The sequence below is a fragment of the Diabrotica virgifera genome, chromosome 2, assembly GCF_917563875.1.
Source record: "Diabrotica virgifera virgifera chromosome 2, PGI_DIABVI_V3a".
NCBI lineage: Eukaryota > Metazoa > Arthropoda > Insecta > Coleoptera > Chrysomelidae > Diabrotica > Diabrotica virgifera.
In genome coordinates, this window is record NC_065444.1 from 157818858 (window position 1) to 157841745 (window position 22888).

A 22888-nucleotide genomic window follows, 5' to 3' on the forward strand; every position below is an offset into this window, starting at 1 on the left:
CAGTCGGTATAAGCCCAAAAATATATTTGAGTAAACATTTACCAAACAGAGTAGATACCAAGAAAAATTTAAAATAATATAAAAATAGGGAATCCGTTAATTAATTCACGACAAAATCAACTACCTATCTTCTTCTTCTCAAAGTGCCGTCACCTCAATGGAGGTTGGCTACTACAATTGCAAACTCTTCTTTGTCGTCAGTAGCGATGTGAAATTACGTGTAATTTCAGAAATTGTAAGTTACACGTGTAAAATTACCCAAAAATTACAAACCAGATGTAATTTATGTAACTTATGTAATTTATGTTCATTGTATTAAAAAATCAATTGTTTGCATTCATATTGAATATAATAAACACAAAGTAACTACATACTTATGAAATAAAGAAAAGTGGATAAGAAATACATACAAATAATAAAGAAATGAAAACATAGGTTCTTTAGTTTTGTTTTAAGCGGCTTTTATAAATCACAACTTCCTTTTTCGCAGACAACTGGAGACCTTCTTGTTATAAAACGTCGAAGTTTCAATTGTTTGCTCTTCCAATGAGCCTTGTGTAATTTTTTTTATCTCCGGCAAATCCAGAACTGCATCCTGAAATTAAATAGGAAAGTGTAAACATAGAGAGTAAAAATAATGGGTTTATAATATAATATATACAGATCTAACTACCTTGTTTTCGGCATCTGAAGTATCCTTCTCGACTTCCGTTTTTTTTTGGGGTTGTTCTGTGCCTTTACCCTGAAATTGATAATTTTGGAATATAAACAATAAATATGTATGTGTTTACACTAATTTACCGATTTCATTAAGACGTTTTCTAAAATGTTCACTTTGCTTTGTCTCAAAATGCGTGCTGGTCTCTGTTCCCTAGTTTCCATTCTTTGATCAATTTCATCATCGGTCATTGCAAAGTCAGCAAAATTAAAATCATCGTCGGAATTTCCATTTCCTGTTGTATTTGAATGCCATGATGATATTGTCTGAAAACATAAGATTTATAATTTTTTATTCGAAAACGGTGGAATGCATTGGAAAATCGGAAAAGAAGCAAACTGCATATATCACATGCACATATCACATATCTAAAAAATGCCTAAATTTAAAATTACCTCGTCTAATTCTTCCTCTTCGGAAATATGGTTTTCAATTACTTCTATCTCCTTCTGTAAGTTTCTACCTTCTATCGAAACGTTGTTCTGTACAGTCTCTTCTATAGGATATTGACTTTGTATGTGATGTTGTCGTGAACGTTTCAGCAATTTTGAATTATATTGTATATAATTTAAATTTGCTGCCCTTTGAGTTGTTAGGCGATTTCTTCTCTTCGTATGAATGCTGCTCTGGGAGCTAAAGCTTCTCTCTGTTGCCGCAGAAGTGCACGGCATTGTCAATATCCTGACTGCAACTTTGGAGAGGCATGAATGTCCACAAAATCCTTTCCACCATGTAACCAAAGAGACATTATCGAGTATGTTCCATAAAAATGTTTCGCCAAAAAAGTCTGTTTTAGCTAAATAGTTTCCTAAATCCTCAGTAATCTTTGACACTCCTTCATCACCAATCTCTATCGTGGTCGTGGTTGACATAGTAGTAATGTATTTCATCGCTTCAATCCTTTCGGCTGATGATAAATTTGCACCAACAGACCGAGGGTTTAGTAAGTCTGCGGCAAAATGGATCGGTTGAAGGGCGTATTCCTTCCTTGATATAAATTTATCCATCGCTTCTGTTTTTTCGCAATCCGTTAGTTTCACGCATTCTAAATGAGTAGATATGTTACTACCGATTTTCGCGAAAGTTTCACAAACCAAATGAATTGACGAAGAATCTCCTTCAAGACGTGTTATTGCTTCAGTAATTGGCTTAAGCAATTCAACAAGAGCGCTAGAATTTATCCAGAATCCTTCATCAAGTAAATTTGCTTTTGCGCTGCGTATTCTATCTTGAATTGTTTTATCTGGAGATATTGCTAGACGTTGTAGGACGGACTTGCATTTAGTCAGATCTTGAAGACATTTTACATGTGAACCCCATCTTGTTTTTACAGGTAGGCTAAGAGACACTCCACACTTCATCTCATTTCTTATTTCTGTGAATTGAGCTCTCAGTACTTGACACTGGTTAATAGTTTTAACGATATGTATAATATGTGACAAATGTGTCTCTATTGAAGATAATTTCAAAATATCGCTGCACAATAAATGTAATGTGTGCGCTAAACAGCCGTATGATACAAGATGGGGATACATCTCTTCACATTGTCTCACAGCCTTCCTCATATTCTTTGCGTTATCAGTCACAATAGCGAAAAATTTTTTAGGTCCATACTCCTCCAGAACTTCAACCATTAATTTTGTTATATATTCTGCGGTATGCTTCTCTGCTTTTGTTAGTACTGATTTGACAAATAACGGTTCGGGTGTTGTAACAATGAAATTAATTACACTTTCATTTCGCAAGTTGGACCAACCATCGCATTGCAATGATAAATTGTCAGCTTGCTTAATTTTATCATTAACTTGAACTTCAACTCGCTCGTACTCTTCGGTCAGGAGACGATTTGATAACATATATCTCGATGGTAAGGTGTATGAAGGTCTAATTTTTTTAAAAAACAATTTCCAATCTTCATTCTCGGTAATTGAATGTGGTGCTGAACTGGTGTAAATAGCTCTAGCAAGCAAAATATTCAATTCGTTATTTTGTTCGTGTGTCATTCGATCACAAAATGATTGTATTCTGTTGATTTTTGTGCAAACAGGTGTTTCCACATGAATGTTATCAGAAGCAGATGTTGATGCTGTGGAAACCGTTGATGATGTACAAGCAGCATCAGTGTTATCGTTATCCAATTTTGCCGATGTGATCTTTTTCATGGATGTTTCAAATGGAAATTTAGAGTGATTCCCCTTTGACTTTGGAGTTAAAATATTGAATTTAAGTTTTATCATATGCGGCACATAAGTGCATTGTTGAAGATGAGATTTCATTCTTGTAGCATTTTTTGCATGTACACTCTTGCAAAATTTACACCTCACATTTATGGTCTTTTGATTAGAAGAACCCGCAGGTAACACTTCAAAATAAAGCCAGATATCTGTCTTACGTTTCACCATGTTTTATGACCTAAAAAAAATATTCAGGTAGACTTAAACATTAAGAAGGGAAAAAACATTATTTTTCAAAGTATTTGATGGGCACGAGGGCATAAAAAATTGTTAGGCATCCTTAAATAGAAGAAAGATTAAAATTGAATCTGTGTAACAATTTAATGAAATTCGAATAAGCAGAATACTGGATCGGACAACTACATTATTTTGCCCTCAACGTTATCAAAATTTTTTATTTAGTAAGTTATGTCAGTGTAATTCAATTACACATGCTACATGCACAAGTACCCCGTTGCTCCTATCATTCTTATAGTTATTGTACAGTAAACTAATCTAAAAAATCGAATAAAACTTGGTAAACCGAATTCAGAATTAAGTACTGTAGCCACATATAAAATGACGCGCGTTAGATTTAACGTACAGTCGATATGCGATAGGCCCGCCCCTGTGTTTCCCAATCTAAGGTTGCTATGGACATCACCGGCACGTGTTTTGCTGTTTGTAGAAATAATATATTTCTTACCTTATAGTTTCTGTGCTTCCTTATAAATAAATGTAAAGTAACCAACGCTGCGTGAATGAATAGAGAAAGAACAGTCGAAAACTAACTTATACATACACATTACACATACAATAACAGAAATGTAAACATAACCTGCCTGACTCAGACTAAGGAACGACTAACGAGCGACGAGCGTAATAGCACCCACTGGTTCGCGCGCGCCGGCACCGGCGCACCGCACTTACGACAATTGCGCGCGCATAAGTTGCCATAATATATGTAATTTTACCAGTAATTACATAAATTACGGTAATTTATGTAAATTTATCATAAGTTACGTTAAATTTCATAAATTACGTAAATTCCAAAAATTACATAAATTACATTAAGTTACGGGTATCATGTAATATTACCGTAAGTTACGTGTAATTTATGTAACGTAAGTTATGTAATTTTACAACTCACATCACTAGTCGTCAGCTATTCTTATTATCTGTTTAAAATTTAGCTCTGTCCATTGTCGGATATTTCTGAGCCTCGATAGTCTTTTCTACCTATCAAAATGGGCATAATTTTTGGAAATGCAAAACTTATTACTATATATTATTATTAAATATCTCAAAACCGAAAAATAAATTTGTTCCAAAATACCGCTATTAGTTGTAGTTATTGAAAGGTAGTGAAAAGGTCATTTGTATAATATAATTAACATTTAAAATACAAATAGATATGAAATAATATCAAATATTATTTAATATTTTAACTGGATCAAGATTTATTTATATATTTATATTTATATACAGTGCTTTTCAGATAAAATTATCCACCTTAAATAACTTTTGAACCACTGATTTTTAGAAAAAACACAAAAAAACGTCAAATAAAATTTGAAAGGTATATATTATTCCATGTTTTAGCTTGCCTGGAAAGGCACTTTCTCACCCCCTGTATCATCCCTTAATTTTTTTTTATTACTTCAACATTTTTTTATTTTATATTAGTGTCCTCCTCTTTGTACTGATTTAAAAAATGTATAACACATGATGCTTAATATGATTGGTATATGAGAAAAATAAATACAAAAACAAGAAAACTAGATTGAAAAAAATATTTTTTTAACAATTTTATTACATAACTACAAACCTTTAAAGTTAACATTTCTAGTTCATTCTATAAATGTTATAAAATTTTTAAAAACATAATGTTTATTCAATCTAGTTTTCTTGCTTTTGTATTTATTTTTCTCATGAACTGATCACTTTAAGCAGCAAGTGTTATACATTTTTGAAATCAGTACAAAGAAGAGAATCCAAATATCAAATAAAAAAAGATGGAAGTAATTTAAAAAAAAATAAGGGATGATGCGGGGGGTGAGAGGATGCCTTTCCTGGCAATCTTAAATATGGCATAGTGTCTCCCTCTTCAAGCATTATTTAACGTGTTTTTGCGTTTTTTTCTAAAAATCAGTGGTTAGAAAGTTATTTAAGGTGGATAGTTTTATCTGAAAATAATGTATTTATTATTATTATAGATATGTATAATTATGTAATATCAAGTAGTTTCATTAAAATTATTGTTTTGTAAACGTGAAGTCAAAAGCTGAAGTGTCTTAGTTTTGAGCACTAGTGCTGAGTGGGCAGCACGTGTATGACACTTGTACACTCGTTTGAAGAACAAAATTTAAGACAGAACAAACTGGCACTTCGTTCAGTAAAGATTTGTTTTATTTTCTCTTACCTATTTATCAAGTACCTACCAGGGCTATAACTCAATTTTACTTCTAAGTATCACTGCCATGGATGTGGTGATAAGTGACGCCTATGAGGGTATAACCATATATATTTTTCTCTTTTTATTAGTTGTTCTTCATTAGTGCCAAAAATTTCCTGGATTAGAACTACATCGGCTTTATTTACTATTTTTTTAATAAGCCACAATTTTACTTTAAAACAAGTATATTGGAGGTTTCGACCTCCACTTCGAAAATCGTTCTCAAAATACGAAACATTAATAATAATAAATAAAACATATTTTGTTTTTGTTACTTGGTAACAAAATTCTTCTATTAATTTAATTTTATGTGATTCTCTCATATTGGCAATAGTCATATATCTTTTAAAGTATATGATTGTAATGTGATAGGTATTGTCAATATTTTTAAATAGCGTTCGTGGGACAACTTTATTGGAAGAGAGTTCATTCGATTACATAATCGAAATAAAATCGACATAAATATCATAATATAAAATTTGATTTTAATAGTAATATTGAGAGTAAACTAAATGTAAGACCAAATATTTACTGTCGGGATATTATCAAGGGAGTTTTTACCTGGTTTTCCTATTCATTGAATATTGTTCTCTTTTTAAAAACAAATCACGTGCCATAATTTTTTCTAGCGTATATTCATTTGTTAAATTTGTTTTCATTTAAATGTATAATCGAATGAACTGTCTTCTACTAAAATCGATCCAGGAACGCAACTCAAAAAATATTGACAACATCGTTTTAAAGTCATCTACTGTAAAATGTATAATATATAGAGTGTGTGAAAAGAGGGGAGACGGTCGAATAATTTGAGAAATGGCCATCGGATCGAAAAACTGAAAAACATGTGTCCACTGTTTTTCAAAAATCGATCGAATGCCACCAAACACGATTTCCCGTTCCACTTGTTGGTCGTGGGTGGAAGCAACTGTCAAATATTGCAATTGGAACCCCATTCTTTGATTACAGATTTGGATTCCGTATGCAAAAATAAATAACTTTTATTGCATTCAATTATTCGAATTGTTGATAGTTGTTAGCGCCGTATCGAAAAAAAAAACGATTTATCCTTACACCCTGCACCATAGAAAAATTATGGAAATATAATATAATATTTTTCAGAAATCTTTCAAAAATGAGACATGGCCGGCAAGTGTGAAATCTTTAATAGGAATCCCCATTTCTTATTGCAGATCCTGATTGTACAAAAAATTTATTCAGTACCATAAAACTTAGTTTACAAACTTCGGATCTCTACGCTTTTCTGTGATTATAGCGCCATCTATATGTTTAAATGATTATACTGTCATATAAGTTTATTTGTTTTATTTGCAAATTTTTAAAATGTATATTAAACTGTGTATAGAAACGGCGGTATAACTATAAAAATACAGATTTGTTTTTGAAACTATATGCTATTTTATCACTCAAAAGACTTTTAACGTGTCTGTACATTTTTTCCTATTAAAAAAATAATTTAGCACCAAATAATTTATTGCAAATCGATATATTTAATGTAGGATCCTAAACGAAATGAAAGCCACAGTTTCTAACATTTTGTTATCAGACAGATCTTCGAAAACTTTAATTAACTTCATCTCTTTTCAGACGAAAATGAATTTTGCGGCCATTATTCCAATTTACAGTACGGGTAGCAGTTTTCTGATAAGGTTAATGTTGTTTGTCTCTTTGCTGGATGCTCTTTTAAATATCAACTTTGTGAACCCGTTTGAGCGTCTAGGTTCTGCAATTTTCTAGTTTAATTAGTTTTTTGGTTATTCTAAGCTATTACGAAAATCTTTAATTCAAAAGATATAAGTGCAAACAGAACTTCTTATTATTTTCTTTATTTAAGGATAAGAAATACAGGGTGTAACAAAAATAGAGGTCATAAATTTAATCACATATTCTGGGACCAAAAATAGTTCGATTGAACCTAACTTACCTTAGTGCAGCACATAAAAAAAGTTACAGCCCTTTGAAGTTACAAAATGAAAATCGATGTTTTCCAATATATCGAAAACTATTACAGATTTTTAATTGAAAATGGACATGTGGCATTCTTATGGCAGTAGCATCTAAAGAAAAAATTATAGTCACATTTGGACACCCCATAAAAACTTTATGGGGGTTTTGTTCCTTTAAACCCCCAAAACTTTTGTGTACGTTCCAATTAAATTATGATTGTAGGACCATTAGTTAAACACAATGTTTTTAAAATTTTTTCGACTCCTAGTACTTTTTCGAAAAGTCAATTTTTATCGAGATATTTTGAATTTTTGTCAAATTCACCACAATAATTATGGTGGATTACAAATTATTTGTATATGGTTAAGTACGTTCATGGAGACTTAGTAATAATATGAAATAGTTATTTATGATTTACACTTTTAGGTATTTTTTGAACCATATAAAAAAAGAAGCCACATCTCGATAAAAGGTGCCTTATCGAAAAAATACAAAGAGGCAAAAAAGTTTTAAAAACACTGTTTTTAACTAATGCTTTTGCAGTTATAGTTTAATTGGAACGTACACAAACATTTGGGGGGTTTAAAGGGAAAAAACCCTCATAAAATTTTTATGTAGGCATATTAAAAAAAAAGCCCCAACTCGATAAAAACTACCTTATCGAAAAAATACTAGGAGGCAAAAAGTTTTAAAAATATTGAATTTAACTAATGGTACCACAATAGTAACTTAATTGGGACGTACACAAAAGTTTGGGGGGGTTTAAGGGAACAAGGCCCCCATAAAATTTTTATGGGGTGCACAAATTTCACTTTAATTTTTCTTTAAGATATTCCTACCATAAGAATGCAAAATGTCCATTTTCAATAAAAAATATCTAATAGTTTTCGATATATTCGAAAAAATCGATTTTCATTTTGTAAGTTCAAAGGGTTGTAACTTTTTTTATGTGCATATTTGTACTAAGGTAAGTTAGGTTCATTCGAACTATTTTTGGTCCCAGAATATGTGATTTAATTTATGACCTGTATTTTTGTTACACTCATTGTATAATTTCGTATATATACGTATCGAAGGAATATGACAAGTGTGACTGTGACAAGAGAATTTTATAAAATACTCCCGTCACAGACGTCTAAAGGTGGGAAACTATGTAATGTAATGTTAATTTATACGTTTATACCGATAATTTTCACCTCTACTAGTTTCGTCTCTCTTTACTTCGCAATGTATTATATTTTCCATCTTTTGCGTTATTCTGCCGGTTGTTAGCGCGCTCATCACTATATTGGCACTATACACTGCGCTACAGTGTATTGGGACCGTGCAAGTTCGGAAGAGCGACACCTGGTTTCATAGCTCAGCAACATTCTTAGCACTTTTAATTATATTGACCAATTACATTAGTCCTGGTTATTAGATAATTCGAGGGTTGAGAACTATTGGGTTCCAACGACATTTTGTACAAAATCGGTTTTTGTAAAAGATTATACAGGGTGTCCAGAAACTCTACCGACAAACGAAGACAGGAGATTCCTCAGCTAATTTTAAGACAATTTAACCCAATTTATCTAGTCCGAAAATGCTTCTTAAGGGAGCTAAAGCTCTTTGAAGATGGCGTCATGAAATTAGTTTTTCTTAAATACCTCCAGAACGCTTCTATTTAGAAAAACGAAAATTGGTATGCATATTTACTTTTCAGAGATGAATGGATTCCATCCATTGCAAATTTCTAGTACCGGTCATAGGCGTCCGTTTTGGGTAGAGCAACGGGTATTTTATCGCATAACTTTGTTGTCCCTAACTTTTATGCATTTTTGACACCGGATTATTAAATTGTGAGGTATTCTAGTACTAAAAGGTACTCTCGCTCTAAGTCGATAGGACACACCGTTTTCTAGAAAAATCGATTTGAAAATTTTTCGTTTTTGGAATTTGAAAAAAATTGAAAGAACTTTTCAACAAAAAACGAACTATTTTACCAACATAAAATAAGAGTAACTTTTAGTACTTGAATACCTCATAATTTAATAATCTAGTGTCAAAAATGCTCAAAAATTCAAGACAAAAAAGTTATGCCATAAAATAACTGTTGACCTACCCAAAACGGACGCCTATGATCAGTACTAGAAATTCGCAATTAATGAAATCGATTTATCTCTGGAATATAAATAAATGTACCAGTTTTCGTCTTTCTAAACAGTTTTTTTTTGAAATTTTTTTTTTTTAATTCAAAAAGCGAAAAATTTTCAAATCCATTTTTCTAGAAAACGGTGTGTCCTAACGATTTAAAATAAGAGTACCTTTTAGTACTAGGATACTTCACAATTTAATAATCCAGTGTCAGAAATGCATAAAAGTTGGCCTACCCAAAACGGACGCCTATGATCGGTACTAGAAATTTGCAATGGATGGATAAGATTTATATCTTGAAGATAAATACGCGTACCAATTTTTGTTTTTCTAAATAGAAGCGTTTTGGAGGTATTTAAGAAAAACTAATTACAAGACGCCATCTTCAAAGAGCTCTAGCTCCCTTAGGAAGCATTTTCGGACTAAGTGAATTGGGTTAAATTATCTTAAAATTATCTGAAGAATCTCCTGTCTTCGTTTGTCGGTAGAGTTTCTGGACACCCTGTATATATTTAATAAAGAATTCTGCATTGAATTATATTTGAAATACGTTCAATTGTTTCTAGATGGCGGTGTAATCAATAATGAAATATGGTTTCAAGTACTTAAAGTATTTTCAGGTTCGGTCCATAAAGTTTCAAGCGACATTTTACGTCAAAAATAAAGTAAACAGTTAGTTGATTCGTGATGTATGCAATAAAAAAAAAGATAAATTTAATTAGGTATATTTTTCCATAATGTATATCTAAGTATTTTTTATGTTAATTTCAAGTTTTAAGCTTAGTTTAGAAAAATATTTTTTCTTGTTTTTTTTGTAATGATTTTCAATTTAAGAATAAGTATTCACTTTATTTTAAAATTTATTGCTTAATTTCACCAATTGCGCTAACAATATTTTGTAAAATTTAAAATTATCTGTAAACTGTTTATGTTATAATTTCATAAGGTTCCAAGTACAAGGCTTATAGTGCATTAAGGTTCCAATGGGGAGGATGGATCATCTCTGTACCTGAATTAAACATAAGCTGTTTTTTATGTTTCATTTTACTCATATTTTGGGTACAAGGAACCAACTTTCGTTGGAATTTTTCCTAGTCGAATAGACGGAATGTGACTCCATATTGTAGAGTCCCTTTCATCTCCTTTATTCGTCGTCTTCTTGCCTTATAAATTGTAAAAGTCAGAGATTGAGGGTGTAGCCAGAAATTGGTTCCACGAGAGATTTCAGATTTTTTGTTTACATCTGGGACTTCTCAATTTGATTGAAATTATTTTAGAAATTATTATTCTTTTTAACTATTTTTGTTTGTAACATAGTTTACAAGTCGAATTAACTACTTTGCCCTCATATTCCATTTCCACTTCTTTTCTAAAATGCTCTACCACATGGCCTTACTATGAACAAATGCATGGAGCCTTCGAAATGGCTACAAAGTGAATGAGTGGCCAACCTACAAAAGGAATGAAAATGGACTCTGAGGGCAAAGTAATTGATTCGTCTTTGAATCAATCGGTCAGCAATGATGAAAAATAAAGTTTTATGAAAATAATAGGCACTGGTTTACCGGAAGAAAATGTACTAATGTACTGCCAGGGATGGATGATTAATTATTCAATCACTTTACAATGCTAAGGAAAATACTCTATAGGCTAATTAAGTAAGTTCTGGCAAAACTTGGTGCAGCACTTTAAAAAACTACTGCCCCAAAATGAGGCAAAGGAAAATACGTACAACTTATATTTTGACTGCATGAACAAATGGTTTAAAAACAACGATGTGCAGGACTTAAAACTGGAAGTGGATATCGACGAGAGTGTTTTTGGAATTGAAGAAAATGGCGAAAGCAAATATGAAGAGATACCAAGCAGAATAGCACGCACCCCCAAAATTACTAGGTACTGACAATGGTGTAGTGAATGGCTAATTTTGGTCATACTTTTTTTTTATGGTGCTAAAAACAAAAATAAAGTTTATTTTGAATTTTATGTGGGGCAACTTTGTCAAAATCGCAATTTTACTCTAAAAATAAAAAAATGAAATCAAGTTCTTTGCGTTTAACTCGCGACAACTCCATTTTAATATTTTTTTCTGAAATTTTTATAGTATACATTTCTTACTTTTCTGAAGAAAATGGGACCTATTTCAAGCTTTCAGTCGTATTCCAATAAAAGTTATGAATTGTTTAAAGTAAAAGGTGCAGATTCCTGAATTGCAAAGTTTAGTCGCAAAAAAGTTGAGTGACGAAATTTAAAATTTAGCTTTTTAATCACGTTAATGTTAAAATATAGAGTACAAAAAAGTTTTCTGGCAAGTTTTAGATCAAAATGTTTCATAGAAAAAAATGGTGCAACTTTTAATCTACCAGAGCTAACGCGCTTACTCTTACTCCGCACTTTTAAAAATTTGACCGTAACTCCCTAATGCGCAGTCGAACGACTAACTGCGTGCTAGTAGTCTGTTTTGCATTAGTTTGCTCTCGACATGTTCGTTGATTCGGCCTGTATTCGTTTACGTGGACTGACAGTCCGCGCACGAGCATTTGTGTACCAATCTTGTGTGGTGAAGATTTCTTTTATATTCGGGTTTTATAATATTTTGTAAAGTAGTATTTTTATTTAGAAATAGTCTGTAAAAAAGTACTATGTATTTTTGGAAAGAGGAACAAGGATATTTAGAAAAGCTGATGTTGGAAGTCTTGGCTGAAGATAATATTCAGGAACCAATTGATTTCGATGATGACGAAGAAGATTTAAATGAAGTTAATGAATTTGAAGTCGACATTTTTGATGATCGGGAGCAGAAAATTTCTGATTTAGAAGAAAATGATATGCCTGAAATTCCTAGTCCTACAATTTTTGCAAACACAACACACTATGGGCCAAACATCCTATACCCAGGCACGGCAGAACTAGAGCATAGAACTTAATAAAATATTTGACTGGTGTAAAAATGTCACTAAAGGATTTGAAAATGGAGTTAGAAATTTTGAACTATTTTTTTCTGTTGCCATGTTGAATAGAGTTGTCGAGTACACAAATAAACACATTCAAGTGAACCGGGAACACTATGAACGTGAAAGAGATGCCAAAAATACAGATTTAATAGAAATCAACGCTTTGACTGGGTTATTAAATCTGGCAGGAGTTCTCAAATCTAGCAGATTAAACTGTGAAAAAATGTGGAACAACAAAACAGGCCTTGTGTATGTGTGACGTTATATCCCCAAAATAACGCTTATTTTCGAGATACTGATCATGGGCGGTGAATTACTAATTTTGGTCTTACTTTATGTTTTTAATGGTGCTGAAAACGAAAATGAAGTTTATTTTTAATTTAAAGTGGGGGACCATTGTCAAAATCTCAATTTACCCTAAAAATAAAATAAAAATCACGTTTTGCTTCGTTTAACTCGCTACAACTCTGTTCGGTTTTATTATTTTTTTCTGAAAGTTTTACAGGATATATTTTTACCTTTTATAAGACTATAGGACTACAGTTGCAAGACTCCAGTCTTCTTATTGGGTAAACGTTATGAATTTTTGGAAGTAAAAAGTGCAGATTTGTGAATTGCAAAGTTAAATCGCAAAAGTTGAGTGACAGAATTTGAAATTTAGCTTTTTAATCACGTTTATGTTAAAACATAGAGTGCAGAGAAGTATTTGTGAGTTTTAGATCAAAATGTTTTATAAAAAAAATGGTGCAACATTTGATTTTAAGAAAAACGTGATTTCATTTTTTTTATTTTTCGCCGTTAGCAAAAATCTAACATTGATGATAACTTTCCATGATAACTTGATGAAAAATTTTGCAACATAACTTTTCCCTCGTAAGTGCCTCGAGAAGGGGTGTAGTAATGGGTAGGTTTTTTTTCTTTCTTTCTTGTTCATCTTCTTCTCTTTGTGGAATTTATGGCCTTGGTGAGAACCAATTAGATTTAATAATTGTTAGAAATACTATTTCTAACATAAACAGGAAATAAAAATACTATGAAATAAAATTTTGTTGTAAATTCGTGTTTAAATTCGTATTGTTAGATAAAATCTAACGCGCGACCGATGACGTTACAAAAGAGCGCGACTGTTCGTGGGTTAAAATTCAAAATAAACTTCATTTTCGTTATTAGTATCATCAGAAACATTACCAAACACAAAAATTACCGATTCACCAGACGTTTTCAATATCTCGAAAAATAAGCGTTATTTTGGGGATTTATATAGTCGATATTTATAGTTGCACCATATTTTCTCTATTCGACATTTTAATCTAAAACTTTTCAGTAAACTACTTTGTACTCTATATTTTAACATAAATGTGATTAAAAAGCAGAATTTCAAATTTGGTCACTCAACTTTTGCGATTAAACTTTGCAATTCAAGAATCTGCACCTTTTACTTTAAAAAATGCATAATATTAGAATAAGACTGAAAACTTGAGACAGGTCCCATTGTCTTCAGAAAGGTGAGATAATATACATTATGAAAATTTAAAATTATATATGAAAATGGAGTTGTGGCGAGTTACACGCAGAAAAACGTAATTTCGTTTTTTTATTTTTAGGGTAAAATTGCGATTTTGACAATGTTTCCCATGTAAAATTCAAACTAACCTCATTTTCGTTCTCAGCATAATCAAAAAAATAAAGTATGACCCAAATTAGCCATTCACCACACCGTGGTCAATATCTCGAGAAATAAGCGTTTTTGGGGGATGTGCCGCTCGTCTATTATGCTTAGTACCTACTGATAGAATAAAAATTCAGTTGCTGGCGGAAACAAAATCCAGTCAAGACTAAGTAAAAATGAACAGAATTTAATACTTTTTCTTTTTCGTCAAGATACTTTCTCTATGTGGAATAAATCTAACGGAATTGTCGTAACACCATATTAGAAACAAATTACTGAATGTTTTACTTTGAAAAGAGTGTAATATTAATTATGCGTGCTTTGATGAGCCTCACACCAGTCACACCCCACCCCATCCTTCGTTGAAGTAATTTGTTTAATGCTATCGTGTAAGTTACGCACAGTCAACTTTATGTAATTTTGTTTGAATAACATAATATGGTTTTCCAGTATTTCTGAAAATAGGTATTTCCCAATACTGCTTACATACATTAAGCTTAATAAATTGTTCACATATTATGTGTCATTCGCAATATCAACGTAGGTTCCATTCGAATGAGTTTAAACTATTTTAATCAATGGGAATTTAATGTTTTCCATAACAATACGAAAAAGTTATGTTCAAGTTAATTGAACGCACGCTATTACACTTCGGGGTTATCTTTTGACTTGTCGCGTGACGGGTGACGGGCAGCTTTTGATTGGTCTCAAATTGGATTTGTTGCAAGTAAAAGGGTCGAAACAATTGCCAGACGAAGGGTCAAAATGCGTGCAGACTTTGCGTTCTATTCTAACATTCCCAATAACGTAGTCCGGAGAAAATTCGTAGCAAGTACAATTTCATTATTTATTTTGTTATGAAAACTTGAGAATTACTCATGAGTCAGTACAAATATATTGCCAAACCTCAAATGGGCCATAAAAATTTTTAAAAGCTCTCAGACCGTACAATAGGTCTTTACGCCCTACTTCTTTATTTATTTCCTAGTATTCCTAGTATTTTCTAGTACGTAAAGTATAGTCCGTCTAGAAAGTATCCGGAATTTTATATTTTTCCTAATTTTAATAGATTTCCTTTTTGTAACATTTTAAGACAAAAGTAATGCATCAAGTAGGTTGTGCCGATAGTAGGTTATGGACAAAATCGTATGAGAACACCATCTGTCAAATATTGTTGTTTGTAAACAGACTTATGATTTGTGAAATAATGTCGCAAGTAGAAAAAAGAAAAGTGGTGGAATATTTGTATAGAAAGGGTGTCCGAAACGTTAAAAAATTAGTGCAATTGACTGAACTCGGAAAAAGTGCAGTGTATGAGACAATAAAGAGGATAAAAAATGGCATAGATATGAGACATAGACCAGTTTCGGGTAGACCGCGTAAGATTCGCGGAAAAAATTTAAATGCTTTTGTGACTTTAGGACGACAAAATCCACGCCTAGGGTTTCGAAAATTAGCCAACAGATTTGGTAATCAACGAAGAATAAAAGTGTACCCAGAAACTGTCCGCATGTCACTGAAAAAGCAAGGCTACATATCAAGGAATCCAAAAAAATTCCCTACAATGACACCTCTGCAAAGGCAACGAAGAATTGATTTTTGTCAACGTTTTCGAGAAGATAATTTTAATAATGGCTTTATATATAATGAAAATTGTTTCCAGCTTGGTGCAATTCCTCTAAAAGTCCTATCAAGAGAAAATGTTACCGTTCAAATTTCCAAATTTCCCACTAAAATAATGGTTTGGGGAGCAATATCTCAGCGTGTATAGTTAATGGTACTGTTGATAGCGCGAAATATTGTGACATCCTAAATGGTTTTCTTTTTGAAACGGCTCATGTTTTATATCCAGAGGGGTGGCGTTTTCAGCAAGATAATGCAAGATGCCATACTTCTGCTTATACTCAAGCTTGGATGCAAGAACACGAATTGGCAACAATTCCGTGGCCAGCAGCATCTCCAGATCTTAGCCCTATTGAAAACATATGGGGACTGATGAAGATTGAATTGGAACGAGCAGCGTCACGAGATAAAATAGGTTGGATTCGGTCAGTTTTACAGGCCTGGAACACCATTATCGAAAATTATGGCCTTGACCTAGTTTCGGGTGTACCTGGACGTTTAGTTAAGTGTTTAGATTTTAATGGAGGTTGTATAAGTAAATGAGATGAATTATTTGTTGGCATTTTATATTTCAAGTGATAGAAATAAATACCGTAAAATTATAATTCTGTTTTCTTTTTTCCGGATACTTTCTAGACGGACTATATATTCTAATAATTGAGGCGCTCGAAGCAACAGTGGCCTAACCCAAAAACGAAGTTTTGAGGTAAATTTCAATCTTTGCATTCGTATTTCCATTAACACACGACAATCGTCTTATAAACAATGTGTTCTAAGAAAGGCCAGAAGGAAGAAGGTCTGTAGGACGGCCTAGAAAAAGGTGGAAAGATGCAGTCAAAGAAGATCTGGAGAAAATGGGAGTGAGACAATGGGAAATGGTGGCACAGGACCGACAAACGCGGCAAAGACTCACGAAGAGTTGTAACTGTAACGCCATTTATGATGGTGATGATGATTATGGGATGGCGCTACAAATTATGTAGCGCCATTTAGCCAAATATAGAGGTAGGTTGTGTAGACCGTTGTTAAACCGAAGATTTAATGATCTAAAAATGCTCATTTGTGGCTTAGGCCACTGTTGCTCTGAGCACCTCAAATTATAACTGTCAATAATAAGTAGGGAGCGGATTTTATGCTAAATGCATATTGCATGCATATTTCGCATATTTGAGAACTTTACTAAATTTTGCATATTTTTAAAGAAACATGCATATTTTGTGCTTATTTAAAACATTTACGTCCAAAAACAAATTTAAATTTTTTAATTCAACACAAAATATTTCCCCGCACAGGCTGTCGTATCTATTAATTCGAGAACTACCTGAAGAGAGGGGGCTCATTCACTGCCTTTTCACTTTTTCTTAGAAAATACCCGATCTTTACACCAAGTATTTACTTATAGTGCTTATAGTACGCCGTTATAAAATGATTGTAGGATGTTAAAATGATGAAGGATGGTTTACCGGGAAATCCGAATTTTATTTATTTTTATTATATTTAGCAGATACCTATAATTCTGGTGATTCTTTTAAATCCCCTATTGTTAAGAGAATTTACACCTTTAACCATAGATTTACGATTTTCTAACGGAAATTGAAATATTCATGCTTTAGATCAGATCCCGTCTTTAAACGGCTTTAAAACTTTGGAGGACATATAATGCGAAATTTTTAATGGAAATTTTGAAATTGATTTTGGTGCAGAATTTTCGGTTTTAACAAGTTATTTTAAATACACCCCAATTACTTCTGTTGATGTTGAAAGGAGTTTGTAACGTTACAAACGTCACATCTTTGATATTTTATTTTTAAATAATTATGTTACCTTATTTCCTTTAATAATTCATTAATCATTATCTTCTTCTATTTGGTTTACCCATTTTCCCCTTTAATAAAAATCGGTTGGCGCCCTCTTTATTATCGTCTTTGATTATCATTTTATTATCCTTTTTTATTATCTTCTATTTACATCTCTTTTCATTTAAATCAACATACTGAACGTACCCTGTATACATTCTTACTCCGTAAGTATCTGTCTCAATTCGGAACATGCCCGCCACCTATGTCGCACTGTCATGAAAGTGTCACTTCATACTTCATCCCTACCAGAAGACAAAAACTGGAAGGGAAAAATTAATCCTTAAAAAGGCATGTAATTCCAAAATTTAATCATTTTGATCCATCAAATCATTCCTCTTGGGGTAAGAATAATATTATATTGTAATTATATTTCTCCGTCTAACAGTTTTTCTAATGTTTTTTATCTAACCTTCAAATGTTCAACCATGTGTTTGATTTCTATATTTCTTTTCATCTATTAATATGCACGTTTAGTAATCCAATTTTTAACTATTCGCCTCATCTTAATTCTATGTAATTTAACCTTGCCAATTACTATTTCTGAATACTATTTGGCAAAGGTACAATTTGGTTTTCTTCTTTATTGTTGATATGTGTTTTACTGTTACAGTTTTTGGGAATAAAGATCACAGTCCTCCCTCCGGGAGCTTCAAGCCATCCACACCGGTGATGGAACTAGGGCTATACCACAACAGTGGACCATGAAATCTAGGCTGCACCACACTACAACATCTTTCGCTGCAGGGGCCTAGGGCTGAAAATCCGCCCAGGCCTACAAGAAGTCTACAGCAGTACCATACGACATCAAGAAGATACTATCAGCTACCAAAAGCCATAAGTATAATCCAGAATTGTTAGTTTTTGGCAAGAATTTGAATACATTTGTTAATGCAATTTACTAAGTCATTTTATTTATTATATCTTTATCAACAATAAACATGATTAGTTAAAATATTGTTTTGTTTGCTACCATTCTAAATTTTCAGAGTTCATATCTAAGGTTAGGACAAGACGAACACACACCTGAGTGACTGAGCTAAGCTAAGGGTGTAACGATGGCTATCTTGGTTAGTTGGGGTAATATTTTCGAATATCATTTCAATTAGCTGGGGTAGTTCATCGCTTTCTCGTTTCAAGTTTTTCAAGTTATAAAAATATTTTATATGATCAAAGAAATGTTTCCTCGTAAAAAATTTAGAAAAACACATTGTAGTGAATTATAATCGAAGATATATAGTGATATTGTTGTTTTATTTTAAATAGGTAACTATTGGTACCAGTTTTGTGAATAAATTGCATATATAAAAAATAATGATTTCATTTTAAAGATAATAAATAAGATTGCCGCCCCCCTATAAAAGGACCCCCTAGAATAGAATAGAACAGAAAATTTGTGGTTTATCGAAATGCGCATTTTTTGAATTTTTGTGCATATCTTAAGCACATTTCGTAATTTCTTACTGCATATATATGCGCATATTTCATCAAAATTGATCGCATATAAATCCGCTCCCTAATAATAAGGTTGTTTCAGAATAACCATAAAAACAATTTATATTTTGATAATCAACGTACCAATTTGGAGGACCTAAAAAGGAGAATTCGAACTAGAGCTCAAGAAATTAGCCCACTTATTATGTCGTTGAACTTCATGAGAGACTGCATCAAGAGACTGTTGAAGACTGCATCAGAGTCAACTTTAGATATTGTTAACCAACCCAAGGAGCTCAAATCTACCATTGATTATAGATTTGTTATACTACATTGTTTTTGTTTATTTTTTGCGTTTTTCAATGTTTTTAAAAATTGCACCAAATATTTTAAATTTAACTGAAGACTGTATCAGACTCGGCTATACTGAGTCTGAGAAATTTTTCGATTTTTATATTATGGTTCTTATGGACCCCAAATACAAAGTTTAACCTATTTCCTAAGCGAAAACGACGCATTTTAACTCTATAGTGCCTAAAAATTATTAATGAAATTAGACGTATCTTAAAAAAAAATACAAAATTCTACACCGATTCGACGTATCTTAATTTCCCAAGCGAATATGACGGTTCTCAAAGATGGGCCTTTTTCGCTTAGGACTTTTGGTAATTTTAATATCGATAAAGTCAGCAGCACCACTTCATAAGACCAAATTCAGACTAAGACTATATTTTATTGCTAATTTATTGCTAATTTATTACGAAAGGAAAAATTTATTGCTGTAGCCGTTTCCGAGAAAGAGTGGGTGCTGCTAGCTTTACGGTAAAGCTAGCAGCACCCACTCTATATCTCGGCAATGAAAAGGAGTACAGGGATCATTTTAACGGCATATTTTATTGCTATTTAATTGCTTTTGATTGGTATATTAACCGATCCTGAAAAGCTACCCCATCATCCCCTAGCGTAAAACTCACCCCCAAAAAGATGATGAAAATCGAAAATTCAACCCCAAGGAATTAATTGCTAATTTATTGCTAATTTATTACGGAACGAAAAAATTTATTGCTGTAGCCGTTTCCGAGAAACAGTGGGTGCTGCTAGCTTTACGGTAAAGCTAGCAGCACCCACTCTACATCTCGGCAAAGAAAAGGAGTAGAGGGATCATTTTAACGGCATATTTTATTGCTATTTAATTGCTCTTGATTGGTATATTAACCAATCCTAAAAAGCTACCCCATCATTCCCTAGCGTAAAACTCACCCCCAAAAAGATGATGAAAATTGAAAATTCAACCCCAAGGAATTAATTGCTAATTTATTTCTAATTTATCACGGAAAGAAAAAATTTATTGCTGTAACCATTTCCGAGAAACAGTGGGTGCTGCTAGCTTTACGGTAAAGCTAGCAGCACCCACTTTATATCTTGGCCATGAAAAGGAGTACAGGGATCATTTTAACTACATATTTTATTGTTATTTAATTGCTCTTGATTGGTATATTAACTAATCCTGAAAAGCTACCCCATCATCCCCTAGCGTAAAACTCACCCCCAAAAAGATTATGAAAATCGAAAATACAACCCCAAGGAATTAATTGCTAATTTATTGCTAATTTATTACGGAAATAAAAAATTTATTGCTGTAGCCGTTTCCGAGAAACAGTGGGTGCTGCCAGCTTTACGGTAAAGCTAGCAGTACCCACTCTATATCTCGGCCATGAAAAGGAGTACAGGGATCATTTTAACGGCATATTTTATTGCTAATTAATTGCTTTTGATTGGTAAATTAAGCAGTCTCGAAAAACTACCCCATCATCCCCTAGCGCAAAACTCGCCCCCGAAAAAATGATTAAAATTGAAAATTCAACCCCAAGGAATTAATTGTTAATTTATTGCTAATTTATTACGAAAAGAAAAAAAAATATTGCTGTAGCCGTTTCCGAGAAACAGTGGGTGCTGCTAGCTTTACGGTAAAGCTAGAAGCACTAAAGCTAGCAGCACCCAAGCTATACCTCGGTAAGGGAAAGGGTACAAGACCCATCTTAGCGGCATATTTTATTGCTAATTAATTGCTTTTGTTATACATTAACCAATCCCGAAAAACTACCCTATCATTCCCTAGCGCAAAATTCACCCCCGAAAAATTGATGAAACTAGAATATTCAACCCCACGGAATTAGTGGCTAAGTTATTACGGAAAGAAAACATTTATTGCTGTAGCCGTTTCCGAGAAACAGTGGGTGCTGCTAGCTTTACGGTAAAACTAGCAGCACCCACTCTACATCTCGGCAATGAAAAGGAGTAGAGGGATCATTTTAACGGCATATTTTATTGCTATTTAATTGCTCTTGATTGGTATATTAACCAATCCTAAAAAGCTACCCCATCATCCCCTAGCGTAAAACTCACCCCCAAAAAGATGATGAAAATGGAAAATTCAACCCCAAGGAATTAATTGCTAATTTATTGCTAATTTATTACGGAAAGAAAAAATTTATTGGTGTAACCATTTCCGAGAAACAGTGGGTGCTGCTAGCTTTACGGTAAAGGTAGCAGCACCCACTCTATATCTCGGCCATGAAAAGGAGTACAGGGATCATTTTAACTACATATTTTATTGTTATTTAATTGCTCTTGATTGGTATATTAACTAATCCTGAAAAGCTACCCCATCATCCCCTAGCGTAAAACTCACCCCCAAAAAGATTATGAAAATCGAAAATACAACCCCAAGGAATTAATTGCTAATTTATTGCTAATTTATTACGGAAAGAAAAAAAATATTGCTGTAGCCGTTTCCGAGAAACAGTGGGTGCTGCTAGCTTTACGGTAAAGCTAGAAGCACTAAAGCTAGCAGCACCCAAGCTATACCTCGGCAAGGGAAAGGGTACAAGACCCATCTTAGCGGCATATTTTATTGCTAATTAATTGCTTTTGTTATACATTAACCAATCCCGAAAAACTACCCTATCATTCCCTAGCGCAAAATTCACCCCCGAAAAATTGATGAAACTAGAATATTCAACCCCACGGAATTAGTGGCTAAGTTATTACAGAAAGAAAAAATTTATTGCTGTATCCATTTCTAAGAAGCGATAGTTATGCCAACTTTACGGTAAAAACAATCGTAGGTATATCTCGACTATTGTCGACAATGATAAGGACTATTATAGGGCCCATCTCAGCGGCATATATTATATTAGTAAAAGTACCCTATTAATCCTCACCCTAGCAAAAAACTCACTCCAAAAGTCGAGATATCGGTCAAAACTACAAAGCCTGAAAAGTGAAATGCGAGGTATTAATTACCTACTAATAGTTGGGGAGGAAAGTATTCTAAATGTGCAGTCACTCGAGCGCTTTGGCGATCTACTGGGTTGTGAAGAGTAGGTCCTAAAACCAAAAAAAATTAAGTAAAGTTTTCCATTTTAGTGGTGACTTTCCATTTTTTATTTAATTTTCCATTTCCAACAATCGTTTTGCATGTACTTAACTTACCTTATCTTAATCTGATGATTTGCAGTTTTTCTAAGGATAGATTTTTTTTCGCCCCCCCCCCTTTACGAGCTACCCTGTATTAAGAGCCAATATATGGTAGAGATACATTTACAGGGTACAAGGTTTCTCCCCATATGATAATCTGACGCACTCGAGTAACTTCAAAAACCCCCGCTTGGGCTCCCCTACCATAATTTATTTCTGAAATTTTATGCCAAGAAACAATTTATTGTTGCAACTTGCAAGTGTTTCCTGTTTACATAATAGTATTATATAGTATAGTATATTATAAAATTAATAATAATGACAACTATTAAATACTGACAAATATTTTTATTATAGATGATTGGTGATTACTAACTCAGTAGTATTA

The 22888-nt window shown here is 32.8% G+C and overlaps 1 protein-coding gene across 1 annotated transcript; it reads right to left on the reverse strand.

The window, feature by feature from the left end:
- Window positions 1–257: 257 nt before the first annotated feature.
- Window positions 258–1307, reverse strand: LOC114336476 (uncharacterized). Its single transcript, XM_050642867.1, has 3 exons — window positions 802–1307; window positions 674–742; window positions 258–595 (listed from the first exon to the last, which is right to left on the reverse strand). Exons 1-3 carry the CDS (start codon window positions 907–909, stop codon window positions 470–472), a joined length of 303 nt encoding a protein of 100 aa, XP_050498824.1. The 5' UTR covers window positions 910–1307; the 3' UTR covers window positions 258–469.
- Window positions 1308–22888: the final 21581 nt, after the last annotated feature.